Source organism: Chionomys nivalis, chromosome 5 (genome assembly GCF_950005125.1).
Source record: "Chionomys nivalis chromosome 5, mChiNiv1.1, whole genome shotgun sequence".
NCBI lineage: Eukaryota > Metazoa > Chordata > Mammalia > Rodentia > Cricetidae > Chionomys > Chionomys nivalis.
Genome location: NC_080090.1, coordinates 8,610,750 through 8,628,067, shown reverse-complemented (window position 1 = coordinate 8,628,067; position 17,318 = coordinate 8,610,750). Strand labels below are relative to the sequence as shown.

The 17,318-nt window shown below is 43.4% G+C and overlaps 1 protein-coding gene across 5 annotated transcripts in view; it reads left to right on the top strand.

Annotated features, from left to right (window-relative positions):
- Kcnk2 (potassium two pore domain channel subfamily K member 2) overlaps positions 1-17,318 on the top strand; it is a 192,238-nt gene that overhangs the window by 90,698 nt on the left and 84,222 nt on the right. For 4 of the 5 annotated variants that reach the window (XM_057770541.1, XM_057770542.1, XM_057770543.1 and 1 more), the window contains exon 3: positions 6,339-6,456. The exons of the other annotated variant lie outside the window; for it this stretch is intronic. In XM_057770541.1, the coding sequence (XP_057626524.1) occupies positions 6,339-6,456 (118 nt within the window). The remainder of the gene's footprint in view (positions 1-6,338; positions 6,457-17,318) is intronic. 5 annotated transcript variants of the gene reach the window in all.

Below are 17,318 nucleotides of genomic sequence, written 5' to 3'. Positions count from 1 at the left end.
CACCCCCTAAGACAGGCTGCATGCCCAGTAACAGCTGACCCACACAAATGGACTCCACGTTCTGTTATTTTTGTGGGGTTTTGCTTCATTTTGTTTCGTTATTTTCTTTTTGTCTCATTGGGTTTTTATTGTTTTGTTTTGTTCATTTGATTTCCTTTTTCTTTATTTTAAGGGAGATAAAACCTCCATGAAGTTGGGTGGGTAGGGAGGTAGAGAATACCTGAGGAAAGTTGGAAGAGGGGAAAGAATATGATGGAAATATATTGTGGGAAATACTTGGTTTTGTAATGACAAACTTCAAGATCATCTAGAATCAGGCTACCACCATGCTGGCATGTCACCAGAGGTGAAGGACTAGGTGCTTAAGCCTGCAGCTTCTGGCTGTAGTGTCTCCGCATGACTGTGTGTCACCGAGGAGGTGTGATTATTCTCATGCTGCAACAATAAATCACAGTGGCGGCCGCCGTTACCTTCTCACTAAGTCGTGGACAATGCAGGTGCCATGCATTATTTTGGTTTCCTTCAAGGCTTTCAAAACAGCCTTGCTTGTGTGGGCGCAGGGATGTGATGTGGTACTGTGAGTGTGGAACTTGATTCCTTTTATAAGGAATATTATAAAATACATATGTAATATATATATAACATATATAATGAATAAATATATACAAGGAATCTCTCAGGTAGATATGGTTTCCCCAAGAGCGAGTGGCTGCAGATGAAAGTCTATTATTATGCATTATAGAAACCCGACAGGAGAATGCTTATGTTGAAGGAACTGTCTAACCACACACCTGTCAGTATAAATGGCTTTACCATTGTTAGCAATTTTCTTAGAGATAATATCCTTTGTAAAAAGGAACAAATGGATCATTCCTGAGCTCTCAGTTGGGGAGTTTCTGTTGAACCTATTTTTTTTTTTTTTTTTTTGTACATCATTGCTGCACCCTAAGAGGCAATTACCATCTTACTAACAAACAACTGGGCTACAGATGTTTTCACTGAAATGCTCAAATTGGGGTTGGGGAGATGGCTCAGTATTTGAGAGTGCTTCCAGTTCGTGCAGAGGACTTGGCTTCTCAGCGCCCACATGAGGAGGCTCACAAGTGCCTGTGATTCCAGTTACAGAAGATCCAGCACCTTCCTCTGGCCTCTGTGGGTATCAGCACACAGATGGCCAGACATAAACTCACCCAGGAACACATAACACATAAATAAAACTTTAAAAAGTCTGCTTAAATGTTTAAAATATTAATACAGCCCTGCTTTCAGGGTTTTAGGTATTGTTCTGTTTAAATGAAGCACTAATGATGACTCCAGGAGGAATTTGTAGAAGGCATTCAGGACTTTCTGTCTTGTTCTGAGGGACGCGAGAGTCAGAGTGGGAAAAGGTGAAAGTGGGGCCTGGGAAATGGCTGGCTCAGGGCTAAGAACACTTGTCAAGCAAGCATGAGGATTTGAGTTTAGATCCCCAGTACCATGTAAAAGCTGAGCACGGCTATGCAGCCTGGAACCCTTGAGCTGTTTGGGGACAGAGGTGGGAGGATCACTGGGTCTAGCCTAGACAAAAGTGGTGAGCTCCAGGTTCAGTGAGAGACCCCGTGTCCAGAGAAATGACGGGCAGTGAAGGAGCAGAATGCCCGAGCCCTTCTCTGGCCTCGGCATGTGTAGGCATATTGGGGCATACCTGCAACACAGGTGAAGTATAACCAGATTTGGGGAGCATTTTCATTTTTAAATTTATAGTAAGACCAATTTAAAAGCAGTACACTCCTCGGGTCTTTTCCAAGAATAGCCACTTTAGGAATGTGTGACATGGACGTCTTTGCTAGCCGTCACTGTAGGAGAAGCATACTCTGACTACAAGCTTCCCTTGAATTCTAAGGATGTGCCAACCTGCGGGCCCAGGAAGAAACGTGTGTCTCACCAATATCTGATGCCAAAGTCAGGTAGAGTTCCGATATGGCAGAAGGCATTGCTGCATTGATTTCTCACAGCACAAGAATGAGCAGTCACAGTCTCGCTCAGGCATGTTGGCTCTAAAGCCAACACTGTTGGAGACCAAGATTTTTCCGTCATGCCTTTATGACCCTCGTCATTCCTTAAACCACGGGGAATGGACTGAACACACATGCTCTGCTCCTTTTTCACGGGACACACTCATTGTTTCTTTTTCCTTTTCTTTGTTAATCTCATGTATGTTTGCTAGTTGAGGTCAGAAGAGGGTTTGGATCCCCTGGGGCTGGAGTTACAGACAGTTGTGAGACATGATGTGCATGCTGGGAACGGAACCCAGGTCTGGAAGAGCACAGTGCCTGTAATTGCTGGGCCATCTTTCCAATTTCAGCTTAAGCCATACAGCCTACAGATTCACTAGAATTAAGGGCATATGAAATAATAACTTTTTTGTTTGATTTCTGTTTAATTAGAATCACATCTCTTATTATGCACTTTCTGTTGTTATTCCGATCTTAAATATGTTCAAAGACCTGTTTAGCTCATTTGAGGAAGAAATGGTATCCCCAGAGCAGGATCTGTGACAAGTGTCAGTTGCCACCATGGGTTCAGACTCTGAAAACGACTCGCAGCCTTGGTGCACAGCCTGGTCACCTGTGTCCCAGCCCTTCTGTAGCAGCCAAGAGAGGTACCTGAACTGGTCTACGACAGGCACATTTGTGTCCCGGAATGGACCTTCTTAGCAGAAGCTTTATGCCTTTTATCAAGATTTGTTTACAAAACATGTATTTTATTTTTATACTTTGGATGCATGCAGATGTAAGTGCAGGTGTCTGTGAAGTCCAGAAGAGGACATCAGATGGCCTGGAACTGTGACATGGGTGCTAGGAACTGGCCTGGTGTCTTGAGAAAGATGCTGGTTTCATTGTTCATATTCAATTTTGTTGTGGGAATTCTGATGAAAAGATGAAAAGCAATAGAGCATGGCTATTGAATAACATGAGATAAAAGGCCATAATGCAGAAGCAAGCTTTTCCCCCAGGTAGAAAACAAATCTGAACAAACAGAAGTAATGAGTTCAAGCAATGCTTCTCCAACTTGGTCCCTAGGGTCTTCTTTGCCTATGACAATATCAAATCAATCGCTGTTCATTTTTTAAAGACTTATTTGATTATGTGTCTTATGTGGGTATGTGCATGAGAGTGTAGGTGCCTGAGGGAGCCAAAAGAGAGCGTCAGATCCCCTGAACTGGAGTTACAGGAAGTTGTGAGTGAGTCACCTGAGGTGGCACAAACCAAGCCTAGGTCCTCTACAAAAGCCTTACGTGTTCTCAAGCACTGCTCCATCTCTCCAGTCCCCAAAGCAATTTTTTTTTCAGTATCAGGAAGGTGTTTTTGTCTTTTGTGTTCTGTTTTATTTGTGTGCACTACAGTTTCCTGGAGATTGTGTGATGGGCTGCCCCAACAGATTGACCGTGGAAGTGTGTGTTAGGATACATCTGTCATGTATTAAGGCAGGTATTAAAAATATTTATAAAATCGTAAAGCTGCCTCTCTTCTCACTATGTGCTGCAGTAAACATCAATGTTTATAATTTAAACATACAAAATAAAAACTTATTGATTTCTTCAGTAAGTGGTGAGGCTGTTACATGGCTCTGAGACTAAAATCTTTTAAGCCCTGGTTAAAAAAACAAAGATGAGAAACAGACACTGGTGCAGTCAGCGCTGGTGAATAAATTTTAACTTAAAATGGAAAAAAGTAGATTCTTTAAAACTAATCATCTAGGTCTGTATGGAATATGGAACCACACCCCAACTGTGTCGCCTGAGATGACGTGAAGATTTAAGCAGTGGCCTTGGTAGGAAGTTTAGAGCACCATGGGGCTGCTTGTTTTCCAGATTTTATGTATTTTAAATACGTGAATGTTGGGTTTGTGTGTGCTGAGAGTGTGTGCAAAAGAGAGGAGGGAGAGGGAGAAGAGGAGGGGGAGAGAGAGAAACGGGGAGCGAGAGAGAAGCATATGAGGTCTTTCTATATAGCCTAGCCTTGAGCCTTGAGTTCTCAATCCCCCTGCCTCTGCTTGGAGTTATAGATGTATATGTTGTGCCTGGCTAGCATTTACAATATGTTGGATCTGTGGAAGCGAAATTTGCATAAAATTACAAAGAACGTGATTTTTATTTTTAATTTTGTCTGTGCTTGCTGCTGGGGATATAACCCAGCCTTAGTGTATGCCTCGTAAGTACCAAGCTATAGCCCTAGTCTGTCTCCCTCTCTCCTTCTCTGCCTTTTATCTTTAAATTTTGAGACAATGTCTTGCTGTTTTACCCAGGATGGCTTTGAACTCACTCTGTAGCTCAGGCAAGCCTTGAATTCCACAACCCTTTTTGTTTAGCCCTTGGAGTAGCCAGGGTTGCAGGTTTGCTCCATCAGGCTACAGAGAGTGACAGTGAAGAGGAACCTTCAGTATCTGGTACTAAGAACGTGACAGACAAGCAGAATTAGCTTCCTCGGAGCTAGCTGCATTGCATGCTGTGCACGTGTGTGCATGTGAATCCTTTTTTCATTCATGGAATAGAATGTGGAACACTAGTATCCAGTATTATTCACAATAAAGAATATATCATCTAAACATTTGTTATCTGTGCAGTGAAGATAAAGGGTTATTAGCATTAGGATGACTGCTAAGCCTTTGCCTATCGTTGGGGGACAGTCATAAAGTCTTCTGGATACATAGTGGCTATTTTCCATTCAGCGTTATAAAATATTAACAACCTTTAATGTGGCTAATTTATTTCTAGCAATTTCTCCCAGGGACATGTTAGGAAACGGGGAAGTATTTATACCCAAGTATATTTACAAAACAGTATTTTATAATACAGTGTATTAACAGCATCTGCCTATGTACTAGACTATGTAATAGAAACAAGGGGGGTAATATTACTAGTAAGGACATTATTAAGTTATTAATAGCTTAGCATTAGTCTTTTTTGTTCATCACCATGTTATTATAATTAAGTAAGTGTGGATAATTCAGCATTTAGCATAGTTTTTGAATCTAGCTATATAAAAAGTATATTGAACCAGATGTGGTTGCAATGACAACATGTCAGGAAGTTGAGGCAGACTAGAGTTTAAGGCCAGCCTGGGCTACATAGCACGGATATACAAAAGTGACTTTCAGGGGTACCCAGCTTATCACATTAACAGTGATTATGTCTGTGTTATGAAATAACTTTTCATCATCTTTCCTTGTTTTCTTAATTTCATTTTTACAATGAACATACCTTGTCAAATAAAGAATAACAATATGACTCGGTTGCCTCTGCACACAAGTACTGTCGTTTTCATCTATAGATTGGCTGCCTGTTGTGAGCAGCCGTGAAATGAGGTTTGAAGTCTACTGCAGTCTTGGGTGCTCGCTTGCTCCATCAGCCAGCGGCCAGTGGAGCGCGCTCACATTTCTGGGGTGTGCTTTATTCTCCCTTGATTTGTCACCATAATGCCACTGCAAACAAGCCTGCTGTCCTGACTTTTTCTCACCTAGCAAATAATAATCCTCCAGATTCTAAAATCTGAAAGCTAAACAATAAAGCTTACTTCTCTGAGCACAGCAGAAACATGCAGTCTGGCCGCCGTAGTGCCTCTCTGTGGCTACACATTGTCTTCTGGTGTAATCCACATCATTCACACTTCCAGAGGGGGTCGTCCTGCTGTCTTCCAGTCTGCCTCTTGGGGGGCATACACAAGGAATGTATAGATTCTATGGTCCCCTTGAGCACTGCTTATGAAGACTTTGGCTGATTTTTCTTGAAGAATGTATTAGGCTATAAAAATTGCAGGCATGTAGATCTAACAGGATAGATATAACTTACTAACAGGCTGCATGGTAATTTTTTCTCACCCCAGTCAGATCTTTTGAAATATGCTTTTAGCTCTTGTAGAGAGCCCAGTCTTAGGTATGACTATTAATATCTGAAATCATAAGCATGTTAATGAAGGACTATGAATTATTTAAATGCAGTCTGCAATCTGATATTTAAATATATAACCAATCCATGTTGCTTACTAGAGAGTACTAATATGCTTAGGTGTTGGTTCAAATATGTTACTGATCATGCCAGCAGAGACGCCGGAAATGCATGCTATTAGAAGCTCCACGCCAATCACCTCACTTGCTGTGAAATCCAAAATTTTCATGATTTAAGTGGTACTATATTTTTCAGAATAAAGTTTTAATCCTTTAGCCCTTTTTAAATACAAAAGTCAAAGTCTTAAAGTCGATCCCTTGTGTGTAATCTGTTGTTGTTGGGGTGGGAGTTGAGATGTTTGATGCCGCTGTGTGATTGCCATGTACTGATAAGTCTCTTTTTAAACTTGCAGCAAATAGTGGCAGCAATAAATGCAGGGATTATCCCCTTAGGAAACAGCTCCAATCAAGTTAGTCACTGGGACCTCGGAAGCTCTTTCTTCTTTGCTGGTACAGTTATCACAACCATAGGTAGGAGACGCCTTGCTTTCTGTTTTCTTGTTTGGTACAGTTTGTGACCTGACATTCGTGTGTTCAAATTTCCTGTGTATGGTTGGGTGAAGTCATCTGAGATAGAAAACGAGGGTATAAGACATCAAGTTTTGAATTAAAAGCCCAAATTGAGGGAGTTAGCAAGCTAGCCATCAGTTCAGAATGTAGAATTAAGTTTAAAATATATGCTGTAAAACTCAGGGGCAATATGATGGAGACATTTGATAAGGGATAATATATTGTAATATATCATATCCGTCTGAGATGATGGCTTTTTTGTATAAGCATTTCCCTCTCTTTCCCTGGCCTCTTGTCCTTAGTGTAACAGGATAGGTTTGCACCTGCCTTTGGCTGGATGCGTTGATTCAATGTCACCTGTCTCGGTCTGTGAACCTCGACCCTCCCTTGACAGCCCACCTGCTGTTACACTGGGATCGCTTCAGGGTTTGCTGTCGATGTGTTATATTTTGACAATAGCATAGACGTGTAACGTATAACGTGTCAACTGTGACACAAAAGTGGACCCTGGATATCTTGCTCCTCTTGGTTTTGCTCTGACATTGGAAATGTTGTTGCAATGGAACAACAAGATTAGTGGCTGTGAAAATCCGGAGGAACGGCAGCCTTGACTCCTAAGCATAATAGCAGGTTCTGGTTGAGACTTAGACACGCTGGCCATTTCTGCTGTGGAAAGAACTATTTATTTCAGAGTCTGAAAGCAAGGGCAAGAGCAAAAGAATAAAGGCTCACAGACTGAGAAGGGTTTGCTGCTGTCCAAGGATAGCTCTAGAGCTCGCATTATAACTCACTGTGACTGCCACTAAATTACTTTGCAAGAGACACAGTCGTTATATGCTCTTAGTGCTGCGCTGTGTGTTTATAAACAGTCTCATTTTCGGAATCCCCAAATGCAGTTAAGTTTCACAGACATATACTTCAGTGCATGAAAAGAAATAAACCATTGTTACCAGCTTTACCTCCAAATTATAGCCATTAAATACAGTAGCTGGTGATTTGGGCTACTTAGGAAGCTGCCTGGCAGCCCGGCCTCTTACTCATCCTTCTCAGTTTGTAGCCTTAGGTGGCTCAATTCATTTTGAGTCACCCCTCTGGGATCTTTTTTATTCCCTGGTCTTTCTTATTCCTGTGTCAAGGCCATTTCCTCTGACCTTGGCCTAGATTAGGAGTTAGGGTAAAAACACTTTTTTTAAATATCCATATGACACTTACTTGACATATATTTTGCATCTGTGCAATTAAAAGAATAAATATCAGTGTTGCTATTGCTGCTGACTTCATGACCAAGGTGTTTCTCAGCCACATGGGCTGCATCATGCTGCATGCTGCACACTGCACTGGTCCTTTGGAAACTAGAACTTGAGCGTTTGGCAGGGAACTTGTAGGGTCTTGGGGGGGGGGGTTGTCATGTGAAGGTGGTGCCTCATGGGGCCATGTGGGCTGCAGATGTCCACGGCTTTCCTATTTTCTTTATCAGTTTAAGATGCGAGCATGCACTAGGCAGCTCTACATTGAAACAGTGCTCAGGCGCCGTATTAAAACTTTAAGACCCAAAACCTAAGGAATTGCTTCCAAGTTACTCGCCCTTTGTGAAATCAGATCCTTCCACCACCTTTCCCACGTTCTCCTCCACAGCTGCACACACTGGAGTCTATGATCATTCTCCCCTCCACCCCCAGTCTACGATCATCCTACCTCCCCCACTTTCCCTTTTCCTAGCCCATCGGTTCACAGAGTTGGCTCTGCTCATAAAGCAAACCCATCCTTAACTGCTCACCTTCCTAGCTGCTTCTTTGGTCCAAGCCAGGGTTGCCCCACTCACGTTTATGAAAAGGCCTGACTCAGGCCCGCTCTTTGTTTCTAATCCAGTCACCCAAACAATGCCACAGCCCCTGTGCCTGTCTCTGCTGGTAGGATCTTAATCTATTTTATTTTTTTGTTCCCCCAGAATCTCCTAATTTCTGAGATACAGTAGGTGCTTAAGAATTAATTTGGGGAAGGCTCTGGGGTGATGGCTCAGTGGGTAAGAACACTAGCTGCTCTTGCAAGAGGATGCAGGTCAGCCAAGAGTGGACACCTCACAACTTCTGTACCTGGTTTCAGGAGATCCTTGGCTTTCTTCTGGACTCTACAGGCACCTGCACACATGTGCTGCATATAAAATCACATGGACACACATAAATTAAAAAATCTTTTAAAAGGATCTTCATATTAAAAACAGATAGGCATGTAGGTGGTGTGGGCTGAGGCTTAGGGGATGTTACTCGACAATATGTTGATAGATACGATAGTGAATTCAGGGCTTGCTCAACACATCTCATCATCAGCTTGTTTGTTTGTGCATTTCCACCCGCATGGCTAGCTTAGCCCTGGAATTAATTACACTGAAACTGTATTCTTTTAAACACTGCCTGGCCCATTAGTTCCAACCTCTTATTGCCTAGCTCTTACATATTGATCTAACCCATTTCTAATATTCTGTGTAGCACCACGAGCTGGCTTACCAGGGAAGATCTTAACCTGTGTCTGTGTCAGGTGGGAGAATCATGGTGACTGACTGACTCGGCTTCTTTCTCCCAGCATTCTGTCTGTCTACTCCACCTACCTAATTTTCTGTCCTATCAGGGTCAAGGCAGTCTCTTTATTTAACGAATGAAATTAACACAAAACAGAAGACTCTCCCCCATCACACTCTCTATTGCCATAAATATGAGAGTCAAAGTCTCTGACCCCAACTTGCACAACAATGAGTCAGGGAGGTTGGAGGGCAGATAAAGACAGTAGGCAGAGGAACACAGGGGTGCCAGGTGTTTAATGGAACCCATGGTTTACTTTACAAGCTAGTAAGGTAAGTGGGTAGAGAGGAAGGGGCAAAGGATAGTTGCTTCTGTTTGTTAGGTGTTGTCCCAAAACTGAGAGAAGAGTTAGTGGTTTTCAAGGCAAATGCATATGGACAGGAGAATTCCAGACATAGAGAGCTTCGGAAAGAGATGCAGGTAGAAATTCACAGGGGGCTTCAGGTCATCTGACATGGTTGTCCATGTTGGAGAGCCTTATGCTAAGGCTCCTGGGACTTGGTGCCAATCTAAGTGGCTCATGTTGGATTGTTGCTTCTTTTGCCACGGTTGGGAGCTTAAAGAAGCAGGGACACCCTCTTACAAAGAGATACCATTTACACATGAAAAGCAGCCGTAAGTGTCACATGATCAGATGTGCCATGGAGCTGGCATTAGGATGTGGCTGGAAGTGGGAAAGGGGAGAATGTGGGCCACAGCTCACGACAAATGAATCCAAGTTGGAGGTGAACTGTGAACTAGGGCTGTGTTTGGGAAAAGACAGCTGTTTCTGCCTTGGAAGGGCAATGCTGAGCAGGCTGTGGCGGGAGCAAGCCAGAACCCAGACAGAGCATGAACTGGACTTGGTTTAGGGGTGGGCAGGTAAACATTTGTGTAGACCAGAGGCTCATTTAGGGGGGCAGCAGGAAATGCTGGCTGCTGGGGGAGGCAGTTCAATTTAAATTGCTCTTCAAGGGGTATTGTACCTGCTAAATAAGATAAAACGTTGGTTTTTTGTTTTTTGTTTTTTTTTTTTTTAAATAAAAACAGAAAGTGAGAGGTATCAGTGACATTAGGATGCATCTTTCAGGAAGAGGCTAAGTTAAAACAGCTCAGTGGATGGAACGATTAGGAGGTTAGGACAGTGACCTGCACGGGCCTTGTGAGCATTGCCAGGGATGGCAGGGATGGGCGTGGGAGGAAGAGTCGGAGACAGGGTGCTGGCAGACTTAGATGAGGTAAGCAGTCGGTCTTGGTGACTAACAGGATGGAGAGAAGGGGGCGATAATGCGGAAAGCAAAGTGAGTATTTAGACAGTAGACTTGTAATTCATCGAGAGCGCTCGCTGATCCTATTCAGAAAACTGAGCTCAAAAAATAGCCAAGGTTTTAAATGCTGCGTTATTTTAGGAAGCTTCATTTTGGTACTTTATCCCAAGCTCCCCACCTCTCCCACCCCCTGTCCCTCCTTTGACTTTTTTTTTTCTTTATTTTGGCCACTCTTTAGTTGTGCTGGTTCCCTTATGATACTTCCTGGTCATTGCCTTGGGGTCAGAAAGGCTGGCGACCCATCATCAGGACATTAATAAACAAGGCCGTGGATGCTGCAGAGGAAACTGATGTGCAATCGTAGAGAAAAACCAGAGCCGGGAGTGGGAGGCTTTCCCAAAGCGGCTGCTTGCCGCAGGAACTCTGAGGGGGCGACATCCATCTGAAACCTGAAGGATGAAAAGAAGTCAGCTGTGGAAAAGACAAGTGGGAAGATGGGTTCAGTCAGAGGGCACAGCCGTGGTGCGGATCCTAAGTAGGCTGGAGTCTGGCACGGTCAGGGCACCCAGCTGAGCTATGGAGCAGACCCTGGACCGATAGCGGAAGGATGCCACAGGGTGCAGGGGTCACAGAGCCCGAGGGACACAGAGGGTCAAGGTGAGGGTATCTGTGGAGTGGGGAGCCACTGCCAGATCTCATCAAGGGAGCAGGGGTGGGGCTGAGGAAATAACTCAGGTGGGAAAACACTTGCTCTGTTAACACTAGGACCTGACTCTAGGGCCTCTCAGTTTATCACTGTGGACATTTCCTCAGGTCTAAGCAGAGAGCATTTCCCTTTTGGGACACCTGCCCCCTTTACAGAGAACACTCAATTCCTCACACCAGAATGTTGATATTGAGTTCACCTATGCAGCTTCTATAGTTTGTGTGGTTTCTGTATTTGTCTGTCTTTTTGAATCAATTGACTAGAACAGTGCTTTGATTTTACATGGTTTGAATTGCAAAAAAATGTTATGGTATTGATGCCTGACTTGCAGCAGACTTGCATCCCATCATGTGTCATGCTTAACTGATGAGAAACAAACCATGACGACGACGACGACGACGACGACGACGACGACGACGACGACGACGAAGAAGAAGAAGAAGAAGAAGAAGAAGAAGAAGAAGAAGAAGAAGAAGAAGAAGAAGAAGAAGAAGGTGTAAAGGTTTGGAGTAATTATACCAAGAAGTTCTAGATATAAAAAGAAAGAAAGAAAAGGAAGAGAGAGGAAGATGAGAAGACAAGAGGAGGAAAGCCATGTTTTGGGAAGAGTGTATGTTGGAAACTGTAAAGCCCTGTTTTGGCTTTTGACTGATACTTTTTTTCCTGCATGGAGTTGTTAAATAGAAACTTGCAACTCTGAGGAAAACTTCCCATCATTCCTTTTTCCCTGAGGCGAGTACAGGAGTCTTCCCTTCCGGTGGAGGTAGGGAGTCCTGAAGCAATGCTGTAGAATTTGCCACAAAGTCTCCCTGGGAGCTGTGGTCCCTGCAGCTTCAAGTGTTGAGTGCTAATTTACTAATTTAGCACACGCATGTGTGTGTGGCATTTCACCAGTCTCTGAGAGAGCGGCCTGCTGGATTCTGGGAGCCCAACTTAAATGAACGTTAAGGGTCTTTCAGGCAACTTAAAGATGAGTCATTTTGCAAAGTGACTTCTAACTTGGACTCCCTATATTTTAAAAAAGTTTCTTAAAGAGGATGATTATTAAAAAAAAAAACAAAACAGCATAGAATCCTGGAATTATTCTACTGAAATGTGGAAGTACAAAAGAGTTGTTTTGTGTCTTTGACTCTGTGATCTTTGCACTGGACTAAATTAATGAAAATAAATTTCATATCAAGATGTTCACATATGTTCTTCATATTCAAAACCTGCATGCAAGCATATGTAAATTTTAAGCAAGAAGGAGAAGGAGGGGGAAGAAGAGAAGGAGAAAGAGAAGAAGAAGCAGTGGCAGCAGCTGCCAGAGAAGGTGCCCTCTGGACAGAGCTAGGTTTGCCGAGTCCAAAGTTAAGCTGGATGGGCAATGGAGCTGGATTCCTGAGTGCTGTTGAAGACTCCTAAGAGGGTGAGCTAAATTAGTCATGCTCTCTTCTCATTGCGTATGTATGCACGCCAGACAAGAGGAGGCCTGCAGAGGAACACCAAGTACCCTGTGCAGCTCAAAAAGGGATTTGGAACCCACTGAGAGGTAGTTTTCCCAAGCAGTAGCCTTTTTCTTTGGTCACAGGAGAGTGCAGAGTGGTGTAGTCGAGGTCTGGGTTCAGGGCACATGTTCCAGCAGAAAGAGAGTGACCTCACTCATCAAGGTCTACACGGGGCTCAGGATAACTTGCTCTCAGAACAAACCCACCATGTTTTCTTTGCTTTTGTAATAATTTTGAACAGTTTGCAATAATGCACTTTTAATCTTCTGGAAAGCAACTTTTATGACCATGAAACTGCTCCAGAAAGGGGCTGGAGAGAAGATTCATCAGTTAAAGGCACCGTCTGCTCTTCCAGAGGACCAAGGTTCAGTCCTTAGTACAAACATGGTGGCTCATGGCCAACTGTAACTCCAGTTCCAGGGGATCCAGCACCCTTCTGGCCTCAATGGGCACCAGAAATGCACACAGTAGGCATGGAAACACACACACACATACATATACACATACATACATACATACATACATATGTACATACAATATAAAATAAATAAGCCATAAAAAGGAAAAATTATTTCCCAAGTTTTAACAATATCTCTTGCTCTGAATTAGCACCTCACCTGTTCCTTCTCATTCCCCCATTCCCTGTAGCACCTCCCACCCCTGGTCCACAGTGCTGTTGGTCCTGGAGTTATAGTGTATAGTACATCTGGCAGACAAGCATACAGCCAGGCTTGGCTCTGCATGTGATTAAAGCAGGACAGGACACTTAGAACTCCGTTCTTGCAAGTGTCTCATTTAATAAGGGAGGTGCGGAGTTATGTCTGGCCAGGCTTCTCTACTTTTGGAGGGCAATTATGCTACACTTTTTGCTTTTGCCCATCTTTTCTGATGTTTTTTTTCCTGAGGGCTTTTAGGGTAGCGCCGTCTTACTCTTGGAAAGTCAGCCTTGCCGGGTCATTCTTTAAGCATAGCATGATGTTGACAGACGAACTCATGCCAAGTGATGCTCATGCTTAACCAGTGCGCCTTATGTGCAGCAGCTTTGACTCACTATAGGAAGAAAGGAATTCAGGGAGGCTCTTGGTTCTAAAACAGTGTCTGGAGAGATACTGCTAACGAGAATAGTCCAAAATTCAAGGCATCAGAAATATACTTTATCTCCTAGCCTCAATCCCTCTCACTTCCAATGCTCCTTTGAAATTAAAAACCACCTGTCGAGGTTTAGTGGATGCGTCTATACTAGCTCTCTGAAGATGCTAACAAAGAAAACAATTGCTGGGCTCCAGAGATGCCTCAGTGGGCAAAAACCTGCCATGGGAGCCTGAGGACCTGAGTTCAAGTCCTTTGAACCCACATAAAACTACACCAAGCATTAGTAAACACCTGTAATTCAAGTACTTCTGTGGGGGATGGGAAGAAGAGGTAGGGGAGTTCCCAGCCTGGTGTACGTAGCAAAAACAAAAACCAAAACAACAACAACAACAAAAAAACTAAACACAGAGACCCACATTGTCTCAAGCAATGTGGAAAGTAAGAACTGAGGTTGAAGTCTGAGGTTGTCCTTTGACCTCTGTGCACATGTGTCTACATACATGTGTGCATGCACATAATCAAATGTGCACACCATGCATCATTACACACACACACACAGAGAGAGAGAGAGAGAGAGAGAGAGAGAGAGAGAGAGAGAGAGAGAGAGAGAGAGAGTAATTGCCAAAGGCTAGCAGTAAGGTAGGACAAAGGATATAAAGAAAAACAGAGCAATGAACTAAGACAGAAGACTAGGCAGAGGATATAAAGGAAAACTGAACAAACTCTCTCCCTTGCGCTCTCACTCTGACATCACACACTTGCACCCCACCCCCATAACTAAGTGATTCTCCAGCAGACACTAATTCAGTCTGATGCTCTCTATCTGGGTTAGCATTGGAATCGACAGGTGAAGGACTCGGAACCAAAACTACCCCCACTGAAGCCCAGACTCCTAGACTGTTTGCTCCAAACTCGGGTGCCTCCTTGGGTTTGGTCTGGGGCATCTCACTAACTCAGGGAAACAATTATATGTATCAGTTTATTATAAAAGGGGAGCTTAAAAGGTAACATCTGCAGTCAGATACACACAGGGCAAGCTGTCCAAGAAGAGGCCTGAAGCCTCCCTGCCCTGTGTAGAGTCACATCGTCCAAGCACATGTGGAAGTCGAACGCCCCCCCCCCCAGCCCCAAAGCTACCTGAGTCCTCCTCGCCCACGTATTTCGGGGACTTCTACACTGGCACCCTTAGGTAGCATCGGTTGTGCCAGTTCCTGGTTCCTCCCACCTTCCCAGAGGATGGGAGAAATGGCTCCTGGAGTTTCCTGTCCACCCATGATGGGAAGCAGCAGTAGAAGCTTAGACAGTTGTTCACATTGCATCCAGTCAGGAGCAAAGCCAAGGATGTATGCCTGCTTGCTAGTGCTCAGTAGCCTTCTCCTTAACATCTGGTCCAGGGTCCAGTCCATGAAACAGTGCCATTCACATTCAGGGTGTTTCTTCCCAATTCAATGGCTAATCCCCCACAGACATTCTCAAAGGCCCTCCTCCCAGGTGATGCTGGACCATGTCAAGATGACAATTAAATCTAGCGACCATACTGGCCAAAGTATACATAATAGAATCAAAAATTCTTTGGGACACCTTGATGGGTCAAGAAAATGACTAAGGTCTTTAGAAGTGTTACATGGAGACCTCCTAAGTCAACATCTTTTGGTTATAACTCACAGTGGTGTGAAAAGCAGGAGATAAGTTGTAACCAATTAAGTAGGTACTGCACAAAGAGAGGGTGTTTTGAAATGTTTATTTTATGCACATGAGTATTTTGCTTACATGTATGTGCATGATGTACATGCAATGCCCATAGAGGCCAGAAGAGGGTGGCAGATGCCCTGGGACTGGAATTACAGATGGTTCTGAGCCACTATGCGGATGCTGGGAATAGAAACTGGCCCTTCTGCAGGAATAGTAAGTGCTCTGAGCTGCTGAGCCATCTCTGCATAAAGCCGCTCCTATAGAGAGAAAATGTTTTAAGTGAAAACATGGATGGGCAATGTCATGAATTTAACATTATTTGATTCCATAAAAAACTTGGAAACATGAGTTCCCAAGTAATAACAACCAAAGGATGTGTTTTGCTTATTCATAGATTTGTCTGTGCTTCTGCATTAGTTAATATTAGCTAAGTTCCTTCCAGAACCAGTCTGGTGGCTTTTCACAGTCCAAGTGCAATGCTGCTTCACAGTGCAGGTCCAGTGTGCGTAGACGGGAGACTTCCCACTACACTTGAGGCTTTTGAAGGTCATATTCTTTACTTCTAGGTCTTTCTGCTGTGTCTGGGGTTAGAAAGAGTTCCGGCACCTTGTACTCTGGCTACCGGGCTTCACACGTGCACACAAGTTACTTTCACAGAACACTGGCATAACCAAGTTCAAGAGTGTACGGCATACCCAGAAGACCCAAATATTTGGTGATAGTTCAGGTCACTATTATAATTTCTTGTAAAACAAATCCATTAGGGTTAGGCATGGCATAATGTCTCGTTTCTTTTATCTCAGCACTCAGGAAGCTGGGGTTGCTTTAGCACTGTATGCATAACAAGGTCCACACTAGCCAGTCTCAGTAAAACCAAAATGAATAAATTAATAAGTAAATAAATAAGCAGTTCTCATTAGGGAATCATGCAACCGAGCTAAAAAAAATGAAAGAAATCTCGTAATATTTTAATAAGTAAACATGCAAATTCTCAGTGTCCAAAGGTTGAGCATGCTGTTTGAGTGATATCATAGGGCCAGGTATTTTGTCTCCCCAACGCCAAGATTCTGAGTTGAATTCTTTAAACATGATTAGCAGTCTTAAACTTCAGAAAACTGGAGTTCTACCAGTGTCAAGCCATGACATTCTGGGTTTAAAATAAAATAAGAATTTGAGAGGGTAAAAATTAAATCTAATTGCCAGAAAAAGAAGCCAATATATTCTTTTGGAGTTATGGAGGCTTATCATCATTAAAAAAGAAAACGTTGGGATGAAAAGGTGTTAAGCTATAGAAAGGGGAAGTTTCCTGGGCCCGATGATCATAAATCACACACTGGAAATGCTTTGTCTTTTCACAGTGTCTGTTGGTTGGTTTTCATAAAAGTTTGTGAAGGTTTGAAAATGTGCCGTGTTAATTGCTTTTTAAAATTCACAGAAACGCTAGGAAGCATAAATCAAGGCAACTAAGATAAATGTTTGCCTTTGTCAATAGAGAGACGAGACCATTTGTGTGGCAGTGGTGGCTGGGAAAAAAATGAGAAATGAACGGTGTGCTCACTCAATGAAATTCTGTGTATTTACAAATGTATGGACATTTCCCTTTGTTGGCCTGCCATGGTAACCATTGACTTATTGATATATAATATGATGACTTTTGTTGTTTGAATATGAAATGTCCCCCATAGACTAAGGTGGTTGAGTGGTTGGTCCCAGGCTGGTGGCGCTGTTGGGAGAGGGTTGTGGAAGTGGGGCCTTGTTGGAGGGGGTGCCTTACGCGTACAGTGCTTAGTAGCTGGGACCCACTTCTTGTTTGCGTTCTGCTTCCTGACTGAAGTTGCCGTGAGATCAGCAGCTTTCTTCTGTGGCCATCCCTCCTCCTGCTTCTGCTCTGGCTTCCCCACCATGATGGAGGGTGTCCCTTAAACTATAAGCCAGGATACAATCTTTATTCTTTAAATGGCTTCTTTTTAGGTCAAAGACATGTAACATATAATGAATACAGCCCTATACAGTCTTGATGGGT